Source organism: Phasianus colchicus, chromosome 7 (genome assembly GCF_987193195.1).
Source record: "Phasianus colchicus chromosome 7, bPhaCol1.hap1.1, whole genome shotgun sequence".
In the NCBI taxonomy this organism is placed as follows: Eukaryota; Metazoa; Chordata; class Aves; order Galliformes; family Phasianidae; genus Phasianus; species Phasianus colchicus.
In genome coordinates, this window is record NC_143442.1 from 24,555,699 (window position 1) to 24,576,583 (window position 20,885).

Below are 20,885 nucleotides of genomic sequence, written 5' to 3' on the forward strand. Positions count from 1 at the left end.
GAGCTGGCTTCATGCTGCCTGCAGGGCCGGCAGACCAAGCTGAAGGCCAGGGCCCGGCAGTCCTGGAAGGCGGGCTGGGGTCAGCCATGCTAACCCATACAGCTGCAGTTGCAATGGGAAGTGTTGGCCTGACTTCCACTGGAAAACTCTATTTCCTCCCGTTAATAACCAGCCTTCAAATATTTGCATTGAAAACACTCATGTAGGAGGTGTGCTGGAGCTGAATTTCAGTGGAACATGATGACAGCTGTTTTGGGGGGCCAAGAGGAAGAAGATGAGGGGCTGTTTTGTCTATCTAAAAAGTAAAAATAAGCATATGATTCTTTCAGTAGGAAGCTGTAGTCTTTCCATACTGTGAAACAGGGACTTTATATTTAGGAAGGGAACACAGCCCAGTCTTGTACCAGACTGTGCCTTTTGCCACCCTTTGAACACAGACAATTTGACTAAGTTATAAGACTGAGAGTACTTCCCACACACAGGATGGAAACTTGGCTGCTGACTTCGAAAGCACTAGCCCTGCACTGCTAGACCTAGGCAGATGTTCCCAGCAGTAGGTTCTCCTAGCTGAAGGGCCTGGAGGTTCCCATGCAGCGCTGAGGGATGTGGGGCCCTGGGTGTGTTGGTGTCCCCTTGCCCTTATGAGCCACCTTCCAGTGAGGGATAGGGTGAGCTGAGGTGAATGCAAAATCCTAAGAAATGCCCTGGAGAGGAAGGACAGGCATTGGAACAGAGAGGAGGCCTGGGAGAGCAGAGCAAGTTGTATGAGAGGAGCTGGGTCAGGGCAGCATGGGGAGCAGTGGGTGGGTGCCAAAGCAGTGAGAGGTCTTTCCTTTTGATGCCTCGTTGTTACAAACTTCATGCTCCATTAATGTGTTATACATGAACATGTGAATGGGAAACAATGCAGGAAGGAAGAAGTGATGTTGGGTGTCCCAAGCCACCAGCAGTCTGATTGTTTTCTGGCGAGCTGCTTTGGGAAATGCTTCTGGGAGATGGAGCTCAAGAAGTGCTGGAAGGCGAAATACTGACCCAGATGCATCAAGGAAGGTGTTTCTGTGCTAGAGCAGCCCGCAGGGCAGGGATGCACTTGTATGGGAAGTGATGAGGGGCTGAGGAAATTGGCATCCTCAGCTGCAAAGTACAAAGGGAAAATTCAGAACATCAGGGAGAGAGCAGAGAATGAACGGAGCAAGAGAAAACAGATGTGAAAGGATTTGTAAGTTGTCTCTCTAAACATACCAGTTGAAACTACATGAGCAAATGTAGATAGAGAAGCACAGAGAATGAGGGATAGTGTTTCCTTTTCATTTTGAAGAAAGGAGAGGGATCATTCAGACATAGATGTGGGTCTGAACCAGAACTCTTTGTTTTACCACGTCTGGGACATTCCAACCAAACGCAAGGTCCAGGCTTACTCCTCCTCTTCCAGGTGAGATGTGTGAGGAAACAACTGTGTCTAGCATGAAGATTCCATGACTTTGCTTTTTTCCATTTTGATTTAATAGTTTTCAATACAGCTACTGCAAAGGAACAGTTCTGTAAGTTCCACCCTCAAAACCTAATAATCCACCCCCACTTCCTCAAAGTTAATGTGTTAACTTTGTGGGAAAAAGAAAAGTGGGAGCCTTTCAGAGGTGCAGCACAGCTGCAGCCATAATAGGAAGGAGCAAGAGAAGCTGTGCATGCCTGGAAGTCCAAGAGCTTCCATGGGCTGTGTCATAAAAAGTAATAAAGCTACACTGCTAATTTAGGCCCTTGAGGGCAGAAATATTTCTCTGAAATACAGTTCGGCTTGTAAAATTTTTAATTCTGTTGATGCAGAGCTTTTGATGAAAGCTAGCTGAAGGGAATGTGCTCTCCCCAGTCAGAGCAAACAAGAGCAAAGCAAGTGTGCTGTGCGGAGCCCAGCTGTGTGATGGGCTGCCCAGGAGGGAGGGCAGGGAAGTGCTGCTGGAGTGGGCAGGGTGCCTTGAAGGCAGCAGAACTTTGCAAAATCTATCAACTGCTTCGGCATCTGGCAGGGTTTCTGTTGAGCAATAACCACAAGCTAGATTTGCCATTTATAATTCCTGTGAGAAGCTGGTGGTAACTGTTGTTTTGACTTCTGAGCGTGTTCCTGTGAAACTGCTCACATCTCGGTTATCAGTTGGAAATGCTATCCTATCAAGAGAGCTGAAATGAATTTCCCTTCAGGGTTGTCCCCGTGATAAGACTGTCATAAAATTTTAAGCCCACTAGCACTACTACACTGTAGAAAATACAATTAAGAACATTCCTTTTGCACTTCTCTTCAATGCTTCGTGTGTCATGTCAGAATATGCTCAGAACAAGGGGACTTTGGGTCTTTCTATTGAAGCTGGGATGATCCAAAAAGTGTGTACGGATTATGCTTCCTTCTGTGCAAGGCTGTGTGTGTTACAGGAGTCATTCAGGCTTGCTCAGCAGTGCTTTTATTTTGCTGAGCCTTGCACTCATTGCTAGTAAAGCACGGGAGAAGTAATCTAATTTGTTAGCTTTGCTTTTCTTTATCTTGTAGTTAGAACGTTAAATGTTTCCCTTATAAGGCTTCCATGCTTCACCTTGCATGTGCCAGTGGCTTAATAAGAACATCTGCTGTCTTTCAGCAACAAATCCGATGATTTTTCTATGCATATATTCGGTTGTACATATAAATAGAATCCAGGCGCTGTTAGATGCATATGAAAGCGTACATCAGATTGAAATGGTAACATGTGAGGTTTTGTGCAGTTCATTTATGAAGTATCAAGTTAAAAATGAAGCTGTGAAGTAGCCAGAAAACTTTTTATTTCTGCAGCCAAAGGCATATGTGTTTGTACAGCCTATCCTAATTAGGTCTCTGATAGATTCTTAGAATGGTCAGTATTTCATGTCTTGTATCACTGTCTGAGAGTTGCTTTTTCATTGTAGTTGGGCCTTTACACAACAGAATGTAGGAGAGCATTGCTCCAGATGTCTGGCTCCTTTCACTGATTTTGTTGCTGTCTACAGCAGAATCTGAGTTTTAGTTCTGCAGTGCAAATTCACTTTGAATCTTTGGATGCCCTTAAATAGTGCAGTACTGCCATACGTGTGGATGTCTACAAAGTGTGGTGATAGGAGTGGCTAGTTTAAGAGGAGCTATAAAGCAGTTCCAGCTGGAGAGCATTCTTGAGGTAAGCTCAAAATACACTCCAAATTGTCAGCACACTACTCAGGAAAAACACAAGAAACAAATCATCTTTAGCATTCTTTTCTTCCTTTAATGTGCTTAGGGACAGTGTAAATGGAAGCCAGTCCATTTTCAGTAGTTTGCATAAAGTTGGCCATGAGTTTTCCTTCCATTCTTTAGCTGTTGTGAATAAACAAATCGCACAGGATTGTTACTCTAAGTATACCTGTGTGTATTCCTGTGGGCATAACAATGTCTGTATTTCAGTAAGTATAGTATATTTGTCCATTAATATTTGTGTGGAACTGAGAGCTTTGGTTCTTGCAATTTTTAATAAATATTGATGGTGCTACTAGTTTATACAGAACATTCAGTATGCTCCATCAAAATGGCAGCTCTAATTAGAGTCCTTGAATTAGCTAATGGATTTTGAGAAAGATAGCTTATAAAGCTCTTACAGCTGTCCAAGATATTCCTGCCATGTCAGAAAGACAAAAGGCTGCTGGAAGCTACAGACTTTAACACTGTAGAAATGCAGCTGACAGTTAAAAAAGATAAATTACATCTGTATTTTTTTTCCCGTAAAGTCCTAATACTGGATTAATGTTATCCTTGTAGTGATCATTCATTAAAAGTGCCACAAAAAAAAATATCAACAACCCAACTTTATAATAAGGATGCATATTGACTGAGATTTGTGACTTTCCCTGATACTTCGCAGATGAGATTAATGAATTAATTTTAACATAAACTTTATCTGTAATGAGATTACAGACGCAGAAACGTGGGAGGTGAGGTTTGTACCGTATTTCTAGCTGGGCCAGATACTGTAACAGGAACCCACATACAGGATTCCTTGCTGCCACTCTGCCAATGGCACAAATTTGCATGTGTTTACGCATGCAAAAAAAAGAGCGCTGTGAACCTTCTGGAGGTAATTTCTGGGAGAAAATGGATAGTTACTCCTTGCTTTGTAGTTTTCATCAAAATACATTTTAGAATGTGGACAGCATCATCTGCTGTGAGCAAATTCTCAGATCTTCCACTCTTTCCTCACAAGGGAGCACAGAAATTAAGACTGTGGTGAATTGTCACCTTCTCTCCCTCTGCTTTTGCTTTGTGTGTGCTAAAGGGAATTCCAGAGGGACTTTTGAATGGTTAATTCATTGGAAGTCTGTAGAGTACTTATTATTTCAGCTTTAGCAGTAGGTTTAATAAACTGTAGTGGAAAAAAGCAAGAGTCTGCAAATGAAAAAACTGTCTGCCAGTCATAGGCAGGTGTGATAGCCATTAAGGAATAGAGCTTCATTTCCACACAAGAGTTTAGCATTCAGCGTTTGCTTTGTTGAATTGTTAAGAGCTGCTGTAAATGGAGTTGGAGGGCTGAAAATCTGCTCAGTCTGTTGATGTGACCTATCTATTGTAAGTATGCCAGCTGCTTTACATCAGGAAAGTGAAATACCCCCCTCCCAAGTCGTGTTGTAATACAAAGTGCCAAAAAAGGCAATTTAAGTACTTTGCCGTGTAAATCCAAAAGAAATTACCTTGGAGAGAAGGCCCTCAATTATGCCTCACACGTGACATCTGTGCGATAGATAAAAGGCATAATTGATATCATCTTTAGCGAAGAAACCAGAAACTGTTGCATTGTCTAGAGGCTACTGAAAATACTAGGAAAATCTGTTTTTCATTATTTTCATTGTGTATTGTTTATAGAGAGTTTAGTTGTTGTCAGCAGCCGAGTCCCTAATCTCCCTGCTCTCTCAGCCCTTTGGAGACACGTGCACATCTCAAATCAGTGAGACAGCAATAAACTGGTCACTTGCCAGGAACAGGCATTGCCATTAACCAGCCCAAACCGGAAGGCAGCTTTTTTTTTTTGCTATTAGTTAAAAGCTGATGATTGCTTTTTTGATGAGGCACAACACGCTGGGGAAAAAAAAAACAAAACAAAACAAAACAAAAAAAAAACCCACCAAAAAAACTTTTGTAGTGATGACGACAAACTGGCTGCTATCAAGAAAGCATCTTTCCTCCTTGGAGCATCACGCAGTATATCTGCTGTTATGGTGGAGTCAGACCTTAAGCCAACTTTATTTCCCTAAAGCAACAAATTAGGCTATACTTCCCATTAATTCTGGCCAACTGTATATAGTTTATAGAAGGGAGTAATAGAGGTGAGAAGTGGCCTGGATTGAAATGATGGTGCTCAGATGAATGTCTCGGCCATCTGCCATGGCAAACAGGAAAAGGTGTTGTATGTCATGTGAAAGGAGGGAAGCATAAAAGGATGCTTTATGTCAAAGCCACTGAGAAGTATTTTATAAACAGTTTGGAAAAACTGTAAGTGATACAAATCTGTTGGTCTCAGTCTACACATAGCTCTGGCGAGGGTTCTGTAAACATATTATAAGCTATTTGGGGAAAGAAAAGGTTAATGGCTCTGCTAATTCATATCATGCAAGGCTCACCCTTCTTCTTTCTTTGTAATGAATCGGTAGGAACCCAAGAATATCATCATCTTTCTCTCCAATAAGCTCCTGATGTCAAGGGGTCAGCAGCGATGTTACAGGGTCAATAGGACTCACTTTACATCCAGACAAATGGTAGTCATGTGCTGCCCTAGGAGTCTTTGACCTTTTGGACATTAGTGGTTGTATTGCTTTTATGTTAGCCTAAAGAATTGAAAGGTGACAGCATATGTTAGGCTGGAGGACAGTTATGACTTTGTTAAGTATTGTAAAGCAGATACAGAGTATCTGTAAAACAGACTCGGAGACTTAAGTATACAAGCTCAGACAAACTCAAACAGATGTAAATAGCTTCTTCAGTGTAGTTTGGTTTCTTGTAGTTGATCTGTAATTCTTGGCTTTGTATTTATGTACTTATGGATAGAGATAATCACATCCATCTATTGCTTCTCGAGGCAGCCTATCCAAACAGACTTTCTAAGGGTCTGTGTGGGACTGGGCTCACCGTCTTTCTTCCAGCCACTCTGCACAGTCTTCCTAGTCAAGTGTCCTGCTGGAGCTCCTTTGCCACTGATAAAGTCCATAATTGGTATGCACAGTGTACATTCCTGCCCAGACCGAGAAAGCAAGTGTTGTGGAGACCAATAAAATCATTTGCATGGATCCAGTAACTAGAGAGACATGGCTCTTGAACTGGAACCCCAGCAAGGTGTGCATAGCTGAAACCCAGGCTGGCCCTGCCTGAATATCAGATGATTTCCAGACTTACAAGGCAATGTCAGTGGTGCCAACAAGGTATGTCTGACAGGGCTTTTGTTGCAGTATCGTTCATTTACTCAAGTGCATATAAGCAAATGTTCATTTCTTCCGAAACTCCCTTTCTCAGCGGTTGACAAAGATGAAAGCTGATGTTCTGTAGAATTAGTCTTATCATTGATTTTCTTTTTGTCAGTTTCCACCATTCTTTTTATTCCTCCCTGCTATTGAGGTTGCAGAAATATCTTCATAAGCAGAGTAATGCTTCAGAGTAGGAAGACAAGGGCTGGAATTGATAGAGTAATGTACCAGAATGCTTATTTGTTATAACTCCAGAATGAAGTTTTATCCTGAATGAAATACTCTCATACATGCTCTCTTGGACTCTCTTCCATATTATAGCTGAGCAGACCAGTATGTTCCCTTATATATAAAGCTAGGTTTATTTTACAGCAAATTGTGAATGGAAGATTGTCCATTCTCTCGAGTCTGTGAATTAAATTGGGTTTGTTTGTTAATGGAAAATTCACACTAAAAGACTCTTAAAAAAAAAAAAAAAAAATGGAAGCACAAGTAGTTTGTTTAGAGGTTGACAGTCAGCTGGGTGAAATCAGCGATTGAAGTAAGTGATGGCAAAAAAGCCCTGTGCAATATTAATGGGTTTAGGAAAACCACTGGAAACAAAATGTTTATTACCTCTTTAAATGTATGTTTATATACAGCTTTAAGTGGTTCATCACAGTCTGTACATGCAACACTTGTTTTTAATTTTGTGCTATCCAGAGAGCTGCAGTAAGAAGTCATTAATTTAAAAAATGACATTTTCAACTTGAATGATTGAAATCCAGATTAGGTACTCAGAGGGAGAATAGAGAGGAGATTTTATTGTGTACAACCTGAGCCATCTGTATGAAATGCTGCTGCTGATGTTTTGGTTCTTAGAAAAAAATAACTTGTCGTATTGAGAATATCATCTAGCCCTTCTGAGATGACGGGATGGAATTTCAGTCTTATTTTATGCAGTGTTAAAGACAGCTTCTCGATACATCTGTGCCGAAGTACAGGTTCCATTTTGTTTTGGGGCACCTGTGCCCTTTGCAGTCACAGTGGGCAAGGTGGAACCCGCATCATGACTTGGGCAAATATAGGTATAAGGCAAAAAATGGGATTTTTTTTCACTTTTTTTTTTTTCTTTTTTTGTAATTAGTATTTCCAAAGAAAAGCCCTTGCAGTATGTGCAAGGGGGAAGTGGGGGGCTGAGAAGTCCATGAGTCTGAACTGGGACTGGGAACGTGCTGGGACCAGTGGCACCTGTGTGGCTGTGCAGCTCTCTGAAGACTGCACAGTGCAGGGAGCCCTGTCAGGATGGTGAGTTGTGCACTACTGTAGATACCATGGGGGCTGTGATATTTATATCTCCTAAAGGAGGGAGCACTACATTAAATGTAAAGCTGCCGTAAAAGAAATCTGTCTGCGGAGCTCACTAGGGTGGATAAAAGCTTCAGTAAGTCTCCTTAATATAAATTGACTTTGGTTGGAGTGTTGTTTTTATTTTTCTTCTGTAAGTTCAGGTTCCTGTCACTGTAAGTAGTCACGCATCCTAAACGTTTGAACCTGTATTCATTTGCTGTTTCCCCGTCTGAGAACTGCTATCTGATCAAACCAATATTTTTTAATTATGCATTTACAGGCAGATGGGAGAATAGTTTACAGTCAATGTATGATCTTCTCCGCAAATCTTGGAAAATTGTGTTGTGTTTTTTTTTTTTTAATATTGCCTTATCAGTTTCTTTTTTTTATTACTGATGACTTCATTCTGTTTGAATTCAATGCTTCAGTTTCTTTGGGGTAAACTAATAGATTATGTATGCGATATTTGCACAGTGCTGATTGAATTCATCTGGTGAGTTCGAATGTGGTTCATATATTCACATAATTGTCAGGAGCCAACTTGAAATTCAGAACTGTTTCATGAGCCATGCACAGGGCATCATATTCATCTCACATTTCTCAGGAGTGGGTAAAACTTTCATGGTAAGCTAGATATGCAGCTCTTTCAACAGCCAATGTCTTTTGCATTTGTGCCTATAAACGGTGATGGAGAAAAAAATTAGATGTGGCATTTTAACTGTTTCTTGAAAAAATGAAGCTGATTGTCCCCCTTCCGATCTGCTACTCCCACCGTCCTATCAAATTCTGAACTTGCTGGCCAGTTCTGACCAGATTTGACAGATGATTAGATGTTCAAAAGATAAAAACTGTGTAATCTTCATGAAAATGAGCAGCCTGCTGGAGGGGCCCAGATGAATGCCCGTGCTGGGGAGAGGCTCCACAGTGTGAACTCAGTCCCTTCACTGGACACTGGAGTACTCACAGGAGTGGAGCAGAGGAAATCAGGTTTCACAGAGCTGCTTGTTTCTACAGAGATTATGCTTTTCATGTGGTGCTGTCTTTCATTCAGATGTTACTGCTTATGCTCATAATGAGGTTTTGTACTTATCATGTGGTATAGGAGGGGTTACCCATGACAAAGCTGTATATACATATACATACATACATATAAAATATATATACATCTAAATATATATACATATAAAATCAGCTTGATTTCTGCATTAGATCCACACCTCCTTGCTGGCTGGATGGGTCTAAGCAGAGGGATGTTCACCTATTGGAGATCTGCAGTAAATGGAACACAAGCTGCTGTTTCTGTCTCTCACAGTATTTGACATTTTGCTGGAATGAGTCAGTCAAGCTCAAATTTCATTTAAATAGAAAAAAAAAAAAAAAAAACAACCAATAAAAACTTACAGTATTTTCAGTTTACCCAAGTTTACTTAAGCCAATATACCTAGAGGTAGAAGGGGGATGTGACCTTCAGGCCACCGGCCACAGATGCTGATTCCATTTGCAGAGAGCTGCAGGGAGCCAGCTCAGCTCAGCAAACTGGCCATGTTGTTGAGGATCTCAGCATTTCCTTCTCTCAGCTAAGGCAACTTTAGGTAATGGTATTGGTAAAGCAACAGGAGCAGCATTGCATTTTGGGCCTTATCTGCATGCTAGCAGCTCTAATTAAAGTCTTTGTCTGTAGTCACAAGGGAAGTCTGGGAATTTCACAGGTATTGTATTGCTCACAGTGGGCCAAGCTTCACTGTTCTAAGTGATATCCCCCATTAGCTAGTCCTTAGTTTGAGTATTTTGCAAACTGGAGATGGTTCTCTGCTATTTGACAACAATTCATGCAAGGAACAGAGGCATTTATCTGTGGAAAGAATCGTAGGGAAAAGGTAATGTACTGGTTTTTTTTTCAATACTCCACGATGTTTGTGCAAGCTTTCCGCACTGTCTTGGCAGATGATAAGAAAAATGTCCAATGTTCTGGAAGAGCTCAGTAAGCCAGCCAGAGAAGCTTGAATCCTCAGGGGCTTTGTAGAATAGAAGGGCTGGTAGCTTGGGATCTGGGGAAGACAAGTAATTTAATCATTTGATTTTTTGTGGAAACACACTGGTGTTGCCAGGAAACACTTCCAGCCCTGCATACTCTGTTGCACTTGCACCCTACATGGGATTCCCCTCCATTCATAATTAGCCTCAAAAGTAATTTATCCTAGATTGCTATTTGCTATTAGAAAATATGTATTATTTAACTGATGGGTTTATGTCTAGTCTTCTCTATGTACTTTCCAAATTCAGTTTGCTATGCAATACACACAAAAGGCTTATCTAGATTCTGGCCAGCTCTTAGTGGAGTATGGTGTGACAAGGTGTTCCACAGAGCTCATGTGAATAAGTCTGTACTCTGTAGCCCCTTACTGGTGTGGTGAAGCTGAGGTTAAGAGAATATATGAATACGTGCTGCAGCAACAGCAGTGTGAGTTTAAAGTTGCCCCAAAGAAATTCTGTAATTCCCTGTGAACTTCAGTAAATGCTACTGAGCAACGCAGTCAGTGCGCTTCCCAGTGCTGGCTAGAGTAGGGTTGGAAATAGGTCTGAGAAGCTTTTAATTTATTCATTTTCATGTGCCTGTATTTTATTTTACTAGAATTCCTAGGGATTTTCAGGATTGTTTTTTAATCCTTCTGATAAGCAACTCCACTAGCCTTACCAAGGCAGCTTGCAGTGTATCCAGCATAGAATTGAGTCTTTGTCAAATTACTGATCAATCACTACCTTTAAAAAAATGGTATCAAAATTCAGTAGTGTGCTTTCCCATCTCTTTTGCCTCACCTCTGTATTTGTGGCTGATGTTTTAGTTCTTGGTATAGTTGGGAGCGAGGTTGTTTTTTATGAGATAAAACTTTTTTTCTGTGCTTCTCTGTGAATATTGTCTATTCTTTACCTTGAACAAATGTAATTTTAGGGAAATTCCACATTTAGCATGGGAGCAAAAGGGAACGTTTTCCTGGCAGCTTATCATCATCATTATTATTAAAATATGATAGCCATTTATAGCTGCTTATAGGAATGTTAAAAGTTTCCTTGTGCTCCCCCATCTGTCTGCATCCATCTGTTGTCTCTTGTCTTGCGCTGGAATTGTTAAGTTCTTTGGACAGGGACAGCCTTTTTTAAAAAGGGGGGATCAAATTCGCAATTAGGAGTTTTTTAATGTGGGAAGGCAAAAATAGGGCTGATGTGAGCTAGTGGGCGCTATGGAAATTAAGAGTCAAATATTCACAGTCCATTTGTCTCAGGTGTGGGCATTGCATGTGTGCTCATGCGGGTATCTGAAAATTGTTTTGATTTGTGTAGATATACGAGTTTCATTTAGCGTCTTTTTCTCAGTGGCTGTGCAGGTGGTGGGAATGCTGACCGAATCCAGAAGTTACGGAAGGAGTACCATCAGGCCAGGCGAGAGGGCTTACCTTTCTATGAGGACGATGAAGGACGAACGCAGCTGTCTGATTGCGACCACCGCTGGGTATGTCCACACTGTGCTGCACAGGGATGTTGCAGTGTCCAGGGTTTGCAGAAGAAACTGATTTATTTGTATTTTCTAGAAATCCTGTGTCAGTTTATCATGAATTTGGGGGGCTTACAGAATTGGAGAAATCTTTAATGCCAACCCTTCTACCTCAAGCAAACACTGATAATATGAAAACTTGGCTGAGAATACTGTGCTTGTTTACTGCCTTTGGTCTAGGCCCGGGCTTCCTTTCTCCTGAGGTCCAAGGTATGCAGTCCTTGCCAAACTTTGTCACATGTGGCAGCATCAAGGCTTTTCAGCAGGCTTTATGGTACTCTGGCAGTTCCTCTGGTGTTTCCGTGGGTTAACGACAGCATTGGAAGAACAGACTCTGTTCTTCCTGCAAAGTGAGAGGGAGGAAATACAGGCATGTCTACCCTGCCCTTCTTTCTGCTCACAGGACAGTAGCAATCTGGCTATGATACATCCTCAGTCACTTCCATAAGGTGAAAAATGGAATAATTTGCTCCTACTCCATCAAAAGATCTTAAAATGTTTTACCACTATACTGTTATGGTGGTCAAATGTTACAGGCATTCTGTATTCCTGATTATACACCTAGGACTCTCACTACACAAAGACATATTATCTACTCACTGCTGAAATGTAACCTGCGGTAGAACCAGAAATTAAGTCAAGAGTGCTAGATTTTTTAATGTATTAAATAAATGCAACAGCTGTAGTCTACGGGATGACAATTATGGCACTCATGAGCTCCACCTGAACAGATTTCAGAGTTGGACTCTCTTTACAAGTAATTATAATCAACTGGCATTCAAAAATGTTGCGGTGCAATATATGCTAAATTTGAAATTTGAGTTAAAAAAGAGGCACGATATATTAAAAATCTTAAAAATCTAAGTACACCTGGCTTTGAGCTAACATTGTTTTTTAATGGTACTCCAAACTATTGGTACAAAATCTGAAGTGAAATTTTCAATGATTGGGTTTATAGACAAAACAATACCTATGTGAGACTATAGACTTCATTGCAATCACAAAGATAAAGTAGATAAAGTTCAAAGGGGGCTGTGTTTGCATAAATCATTGTCCTTATTTGTTCATTAACCCTATTCCCACCCCCCCACCCCCAAAAGAAAAAATATATATTATTTGAATCATTTGCTGAAAAATTCACATTCAGTGAAGTAATTCTTTCCTTTGAGAAGTTAACTTCAATCTACTGCCTTAGATTTTGTGACCTGAATTTGCCATTCTTCTTCTGAATAGCTTTTGTAAACTGAACTGAGAACATTCATCAAATGCTTCTTTCTGTTGAAATTGTGTGGTGTATAGAGTGTTCTGACAGGGGCCCTGGACTGGCCTAGTGGTACCTCTTCAGCAGACTGAGTTTTTTTACTTCTTATCTGAAACTGATAAAGCTTTATTAATCCTCAGAGGAGGCTGATATTTATGGCCCAGTGTAGTTTCCTAAGATTCACAAAGGTTTCTTCCAGGTAATCCTTTTTAAGCCTTTCCTATTAGGTATAATACCCCAAGATTACTGATTTCCAAAGCTTTACTTTTCCTATGAGGCAAGTTGTCCTTAATCAGAGCAGCTGAAAGGGAGCTTTGAGTATCTCAATCCTGAAATGATTAATAATAGTGGCACCAGGATTGTTTCTTTTAGTCCTTCAACTACAAAATATTTTTAAACATTTTTTGTTGTGAGGAATTGCAGTCTGCTTATAAATCGGAGTTTACCTCGAGGGCTTTAATACACTGAAGTTTGTTGCTGCAAGTTTCTCTTGTTGAAGTTGTTTACAAATTTCAAAGACTTCTGGTCTCATCATTGCAACAGTATCATCCATTGATCCTCCCAGCCAGGCTTTCATAGGCGGTCTCTATAATACTGTGACCATAGCTTGTTCTCTTTCTCCTGGCTGAAATTTCTTTAATTCAACTCCAACATGTGATTTTACCCTTAAAATATATGTTACATCAATCCATTCAAACAAAAACAAAGGATCAAAATTAGAATCTAAATATTCAAAGTAAAACAAATGTCTCAGAGCATCTTGCTAGGAGAGTCCTCAGGATATTTTATAAGCAATGTCATGTCGCCTGCCTCGGGCTGCTGACCCTCAGTAGCACAGTGTGATACAAGCAGAACGCCAGCTGATTTTTTACATCTTTACTCAATCAGTAAAGAAACATGTTGATGACTAATTGCATAATTGTAAATAGAAACTTCAGGATATCAGACCTTTCTTTAAAGAATTGTTAGACAGCTGGAGAGGAGGAAAACCTTCTGGTACAGGTTTTTCTTGCTTCACACAGAAGGTAATATCACCAGGGAAGCTGCAGCTGGAAAGGAGATCCTGGACCTTTTTATATATTTTTAATACTCAATTCGTTCTTTCTTTGTTTTTGTCAGTCAATTGTATTACCTAAGCCAGCTTTTCTATATGATTTCTTTCTAATGTACAGCAGCTGCTGTAATCACTAGTCACCATCTCACGAAACATGCAGACAAGTTGGGAAATAACAGAGGATAATTTCAGAAGACGCTATCCTGTCACAAATCAGCAGCCTCAGAAATGGACGCTGGGTCTTGTCCTCCAAAAAAGTATCTGAGAACTCATGAGGCATATCTCTATCTGATAAAGCTGACTTTGACAAGTGGCCTTTAGTTGACACTGTAATGGGACAGAATTTCTAATAGAAGGGGTATTTCTAACAATCTACTTTTTTTTTTTTTTAAGTGGGATAAATCAAGTTAAACTGCAAAGCTGACTAAAAAGCCAGCATTGTAAGGCAAAATGATCTCATGACAGGCAATTGGGATCCATAAATGTTTAAAAATAAGGTCAAAAATTCATTTTAAATAGGACTGCTATTCTCTCATCATCCATTCTCCCCCCATGTATCCATTTTCCAGTCCTCTTCTGTTCCTCTCATCTGTTGCTGGATGAATTTTTTGCTCTCTTGCGCCTTCATTCTGCTCTCCCTTCCCCACAGTCTGTTCTTTTTCTAAGTAACTGAATAATTCAGTTTCGTGTGTCTCCATAAACAGACACGTGTATACAGCGCAGTCTGTGCTATAGAGTCAGATCCTTCAAAATTCATTTCCACTCTCTTTGTGCTTTGGTTTGTTGCTGAGTTTTGCGTCCTTTGGACTCCTCCGCACCTGCTTCCCCCTCAATCCCCCCCGCCTTGTTTTTCAGATTTACAACTAGAAAAATGATGGTATGGTTTTACAGGGTGGATCACAAGGCTTAAAGTAAACCCCAGCTAGATCTAGTTGACCAAAGGGGAGGGTGAGGGTCAGTGTAAATGCTGTTTGGGAGAAAGGATGCCTGTTGTTGTCAGTACACTGTGAGATTGCCCTAAAATTTTCTGATACTTAGGATGTCTGTTGGGATGTAATCACCTGAAGACAGAGTTCAGACGTGTGTACATGTTGATGTCTTAGCAGAACATCAAACAGTGAAAGCAATCATGAAAATATTCTATACAAACCTAATCCTAAATCTATTGGGACTACAGGAAAAAAGTTTAATACATCTGTATATGTATTACTGGATACTGCAGTATCGTGAAATGCTGAGAGAACTACAGTAAGCTGCAAAAATGCAGGCAATCTCCCTTGGAGCTGGAGATCCTTTTCATGAAACACTCTTTTTCAGGGATTTATAGTCGTGGAGTAGTAACAGATCATGAGAAATAGAGAAGGAGATGTCAAGATAAGCTACAAAGTATGCATGTACTCTTCTATTTAAGAACATTTAAATAATGAGGAATTAATCGTGTATTTGAGGATTTACTTCGATTGTCTTACAGACTTTGTACAAATCCAGTTATTTAACATCAATTCTTTCCTTCAGGGTGGCTGTAAATTCTTGAAATTCTATCCTTATTGTGTACATTCGAGGAGTACGAGTAATACCAGCCACGCTGCAAATAATTCTCCACCTGTTAGTGGCCACATCAGCTTCGTTATTCTAAACTACCTATTAAGTGGTTCTAAGAGTTGCTTTTTTATTTGCAAATCAGGTTTGTAAATTGATAAGTAGCCTGAAGATGTAAAAAAATCTGCCTCTGGATACTGGCTGTGGACGTTTTGATTGAAACAAATCTGTAATGTACTGAGTTTTGTCAGTTCCTCGTTGAGAGTACAGAAGAAGAATCCTGCCTGTCTGTGCTAAAGGCCAACTACTTTACTGTGGTAGGAAGCCAAGTCTAAGAATCAAACAGAAAAAAAAAGAAAAAAGAAAGGAATGTTTAGGACTGTATTTTTCCATAATGTGTCAAAGGGTTCTATGCTTACTTTCAGGATGAATAAGGATTTGTTTGTACTTTTCATGATCAATTAATTCCGAGTTCAGGATGCTGCATGTCAAATAGGTTAGGTTCCCAAATCACACTAACATTTGTGTTGGATCATGGTTAGAAACTAAAATTCCAATTTCCAGAATAAGAACATTCCTGTCTTCTCATGCAATGGGAGAAGTGATAATTTTACGTACTTTGTGAAACCATATAGCAGGAACTGCTGTGAATTCAAGACTTTGAGCCCACAGACTATTCATCAGTAAAAACATTGAATTAAAAAATAAAAGAAAAAAAGAAAGAAAAAGACAATGACTTAGGATGTAATTGCTTTGAAAGTTCTAGATCAGAATTTTCTGATATATGTTCTATGTTTTTATAACGTATTAATTGACATGATCTGAAGTGCTTCATGAGGATGCATGGTTAGCTCACCAATCAAAAACTTTTTATGATCTCTACTTAACTCTGTATGGCAAAGGCTTCAGATTGGGTTGTATTCTAAAAAGCTGTTCTTAGGAAGCAGAGATGTTTTGAAATTTGCAGGCTGGATTTGAGTGTGGGTTCTGGGGGAAATTATTTTAGAGAAATCCCTGCCAAACCTCATGTGAAAAATAAGCTATTCCAAATGGCACATGCAAGGAGAGCCAAATTCAGCTTCATTAATACTAGTAATAATGAGTGATTCTTATACTTGTTTGGAGTCATTCCTACTTACACAAAGGTTGAATTTGGCATAGTGAAGCTGAACCAGAGGGGAGTCTGGGATGCTCTTGTCTTCGTGCTAACACTATGTACACACTCTTGTTTACCAGGGGGAAACAGTTCTGGTGCCATATGTCGTCTTATCAAAGCCCACTGGTACAGTTTATAACCTAGAATATTCTATGAATTCCAGAAATACATATGTCATCTTTTCCACAAGGTACCTCATCACGTGGCTGCTTTTTGTTTTATTTAATCACAGGGGGGTGATTCTGAGGACAAACTCAGAAGTTTTTGTAGAGATAGCAGGAGGAAGCATGAGGAATGCAGGCAGCCCTGCTGGGGTGCACATTTACACATGCTCTTGTAGCCATGTCCCTCACACCTAGGAGAGATTCTTCTGATGTTGCCCACGTTGAGAACTTGATTGTGGTATCACAGAGACTGCAACAGCTGACACAGATCATGTTGATACATTGTGAAGAGCCCCAGAGGTTTTCTGTTTTATATGTTTTCCCTAATTTGCCAATATGTTTGGGAAGGCAGGAAACAAACCTCTAATTGGTAATTATATTGATGAGGAGAACAAGTAATCCATGCCGTACAGCGTGGTGGACTGCTCTTGTGCACACAGACAGGACTTGGCTCTGCAACTTCTATCCTTTAGGGCACAGCTGGGTGGGCACAGCAATAGCACGCTCAGAGTTAGGCTGCAAACTGGGCTGTGGGCCTATGTAAAGCAGCATTGTGGTTTTGAGCAGCATGATCACTGGGTCTTTGTGATTTGCTTCATTTTTGGCAAGCTTCTGCCAGCGTAGGCTTTAACAGTTGTCTAGCTACTTGTTAATCCCCATATAGACACGTGACTATGTGGCCGCTTGCCTTGAACATGTGTATGCACTGTCAAATCTCAGGCCAGCATCATGTGGCAAAGGCAGAAGAGAATTGAGATTTTAACACCAAGGGGTTGCTAGAGTTCGTACATTGCACTTTGAACCTTCCCTTGCCTTCAGTGAAATGTACTTCTGCATGACAGCTTAGTCTCGACCTCCAGCAAGTCAGTGCCCCTCATACTATAGAATCAAATACAGCTGCTCGTGGGCCTGACTACAAGGGCAAAAAAAAGTAGTTTCCTTTCAAAATTGACCTCCTCTTCCTCAGGCTATTAGTAAGAGGCCTGCTTCACTTTCTGGAAGGAGGCCCAAGTTACAACAGCACTGATTTTTTTAAATCATGAGACAAGTTTGTAATGCTATTGAAAGTCATGGCTGAAGCTAGGCATGTAGTTAAGGTATTTATTAGATTGGACCTGAAACCAGGCCTCATACTTGACCCTTTTTCTTAGGCACAGGCTGGAGGCTCTGCCTTTCCTACCAGGGATTCAGTGTGTTTTTCAAATAGATGCTGACACGGTTGACTTCTTTTTGAGTTCTTACAGTTTAGTCTCCCTGGGTTATGTCCTTGTTCAGTGTGTTGCTGATTAAAAAGAAATCTCTCAAAAATATTGTTGATCCAAAGAGTTGCCTAGTACTGTTGTCCGAGGCAGCAACCTGTGGCCAAGAGATGCTGGTCATTGTCCAGTTCTGCCTGCTAGTTTTAACATTCCACTGAAACATAATGATTTTGACAGAGTACTGCAAGATTTGACCGTTTACCATAATGGAAAATAGAATGACCTCAGAGAGGGAAACTGCAACAGTTGCCCAGAGTGTGCAGAACAGGGTTGAGCTTGAAAGAAGCCGGGTCAAGCAACACAGCTAAGTCATTGTTACAGGGTACAGATCTTTTTTTTTTTTTTTTTTTTTTTTTTTTGTAGTTAAGTACGTGACAGAAGCCAACTGAAATAATGGACTTTCGATTACTTTTGACTTCTGGATTGAAATCTTACACTGTGTATGTGTAGCACTTCTCATTATTGCAGCATAAGATCTAAGCAGTAGGTCTTGGGTCTTCATGAGTTTCGTTGGAGTTCCTCACTGCAAAATGCATTAGAAGAACTGCTTGTTAAATTACATCATAGGCACAGTTTCAGCAGCCAAGGTGTCAGTGTTCTGGCTATGCTGTTGTCTTTCAGTTAAAAACACTAAAAAGTTCAAGATATCTTCACAGCCAAGGTGTGAAAAGCAATTAGAATGTATCACTGGTTGCTGGATATAAGCAATTATCTATGAATATATAAAGGCTGTATTTTTTCTCAGCAAACAGACTACGTTATAATTATTTAAAATGAAAAAGAAAGTCACTGACTCAGACATTGAGAGATTGGGTGGATAACTTTATTAGTTCCCAGTCTAAGGTCTGTAGTGCAGATGCTAATCTAATATCAAGATTGCATTAAAATAAAGTACAAAATATGGGAATGAGAATGCCATTTACCCAGTAAGGCTGATGATGTACATGAGTCTGGCTTTTCTACTCAGGACCAATTCTTTTAAACTTTTAGCCTTGTCTCTTATTATCAGAGAACACTTCTAAAAAGGAGTGCTAACCCCTTTTTTCTTTCTCAGTATGGGATCCAACTGAAACACAGTTTTCCTATTGAATGTGCCAAGTTCTGAGAATTTCTGAAAAAGATAGAAATTGATTTATTTTATTGTTTGCTTTTTTAAACACCACCTTTAATGTTCTTGGTTATATTAGTAAATTGAATTTGTAAGCAGGAATTTGCCAGTACAAAAATGTGTTTGAAATACCTGCACTGTGCTACTTAATCTGGAGGGCTGATTTTGACTTTTTTTGAGACGCTTGCTGTTCAGCTATATTAATTAACTATAAGAAAGCAAGAATTATGAATGCTACTGTCTGGTTTTACTACTTTTCAAACAAGTAAAGTACCACGTCACCCAGTATTAAGTAGAGCCATTCCAGCTGAACCGTATGTCATAAGTCCTCTATAACTTAAGGTGTTAAGTCTTCTGTAATCCAAATGCTACTGGGTTGTCTGCCTTTGGAGGAGCAGTATAAGTCCTGTCTCCAAGGGGGTACTGCTATTCAAGATAGCTGATAGGTACATAGTCCGGTGCCCCAGAATATCATAGATTTCATTAAGTACTGTATTAGATTGAACATGTGTTGTGAATGCATACAACTGAGAAGAAGGACAAATACTGATATCTCTTCTAAAGCACCGTCTAGTGAGTAATCCTAAGGTTTTTCTCAGTATAGTCTTTTCATCTGTTTTCTTGATGAGCTGGTAATAATGGCTGCCAAAATTACCAGTGTAAGTAATGCACTGCTGTGTTAGGAAGACCAGTTCTGTGCCTGACAAGTAATGGCAGTGGCTCTGAAGGAGCATGGACACCTGGGAGGCCAGGAGTGGATGTGTGCTTTATGCCATCAAGTATTTCAAGAAGAGACATAGCAGAAGACGCCTAAACTGAAATTATGACTTGGAAGGTGCAAGATGTAACTCAAAACAAGGCAAGCAAAGCATGTTCTGAGGAGACCCATAAATTACTTGTATTGCATTAAGCATGTGTATATCCCATTACATTTATAATTTGATGATAACTCCTTCAAGATAAGATAAAAATGTGTAATTTGAAATACATGCTTGTGCCTTCTATGCCTGGTCTGCCATCATCAAAACAAAGTCATTCTGACAATCTAAATTCAATCTTTCCTGTGGAATGATTATAGGGGAATTTAACAAAATGCTATCTGGTGGTACCCACCAGTGAATCAGTATTAACATTTACATTTGCATATGAAGCTAATTTTCAAAGTATTTCTCTTAATTTGCTAGGAAGATACCTGTCAAGTTAGCAATTAAACTGTAATTTGGTCACTGAGGTGTTTACACGGATTAATAGATCTCTCCCTTCAGCGTATGCTCCTGAGTTAGAAATAATAGCTATACTGCGTAGTAGCGTGACCCCACTTGAGTTTCACACACACATGCACAAAATCAAATTCCATCACATTTTAATGCAAATTTTACCTTTGCAAATGATGGCCTGAAAAGAATGAGTTTCCATGGTAACCTTAGGGGAACACATAACCTGTTTATCATAACTTCTCCACGAAACAAGACAGGGGGTGGGGAATATGCTTTGATGTCAGCTGTATTTTTCTGTAGAGAGTGTTCTCCTGTAGCGCATATAGAGAATTTACCAGAATGCTCCCATACTGTCCTAAATAAACTTTCTTCCCTTTCTCAGAAGCAGTTGTATGAAATAACACAGGAAATAATGTCAATAGGCAGTATTCTCAACTGTTTACTGGCCCTTCAGCTCCTGTTTAAACTTTGACGACTAAGTCAACATTTTGAAAGACCAATCGCAGATTAATACTTAAAGCAGATCTCTTCCATCACTTTCTCACTCCTCACTTTGCTCCCTGCTTCACGTTTGGCCCTCAAGTATCTCAGCTGCCTTTCAAAGGCATTTTCAGTTTTTTGCTTTCTTGTTCTTCCACTTCACTGCTGAAAGTAGTGTTTGACAAATACCTTGAAATATCTCATCTCCTACATTGTGGGGCTACCTCAGAAAAGAACGTATTGATTATACTTCACATTCAGCGCTGACTTTCAGAGCTGAGGTGGTGG

General features: G+C 40.0%; 1 protein-coding gene across 7 annotated transcripts in view; it reads left to right on the plus strand.

The window, feature by feature from the left end:
• Nucleotides 1-20,885, plus strand: part of PARD3B (par-3 family cell polarity regulator beta) — a 373,510-nt gene that overhangs the window by 313,821 nt on the left and 38,804 nt on the right. For all 7 annotated transcript variants that reach the window (XR_016468331.1, XM_090144157.1, XM_090144152.1 and 4 more), the window contains one exon: nucleotides 11,182-11,317. Coding sequence is in view for 6 of the 7 variants with exons in the window: in XM_090144157.1 (XP_090000283.1) it covers nucleotides 11,182-11,317 (136 nt within the window). In the remaining variant the exon portion in view is untranslated. The remainder of the gene's footprint in view (nucleotides 1-11,181; nucleotides 11,318-20,885) is intronic.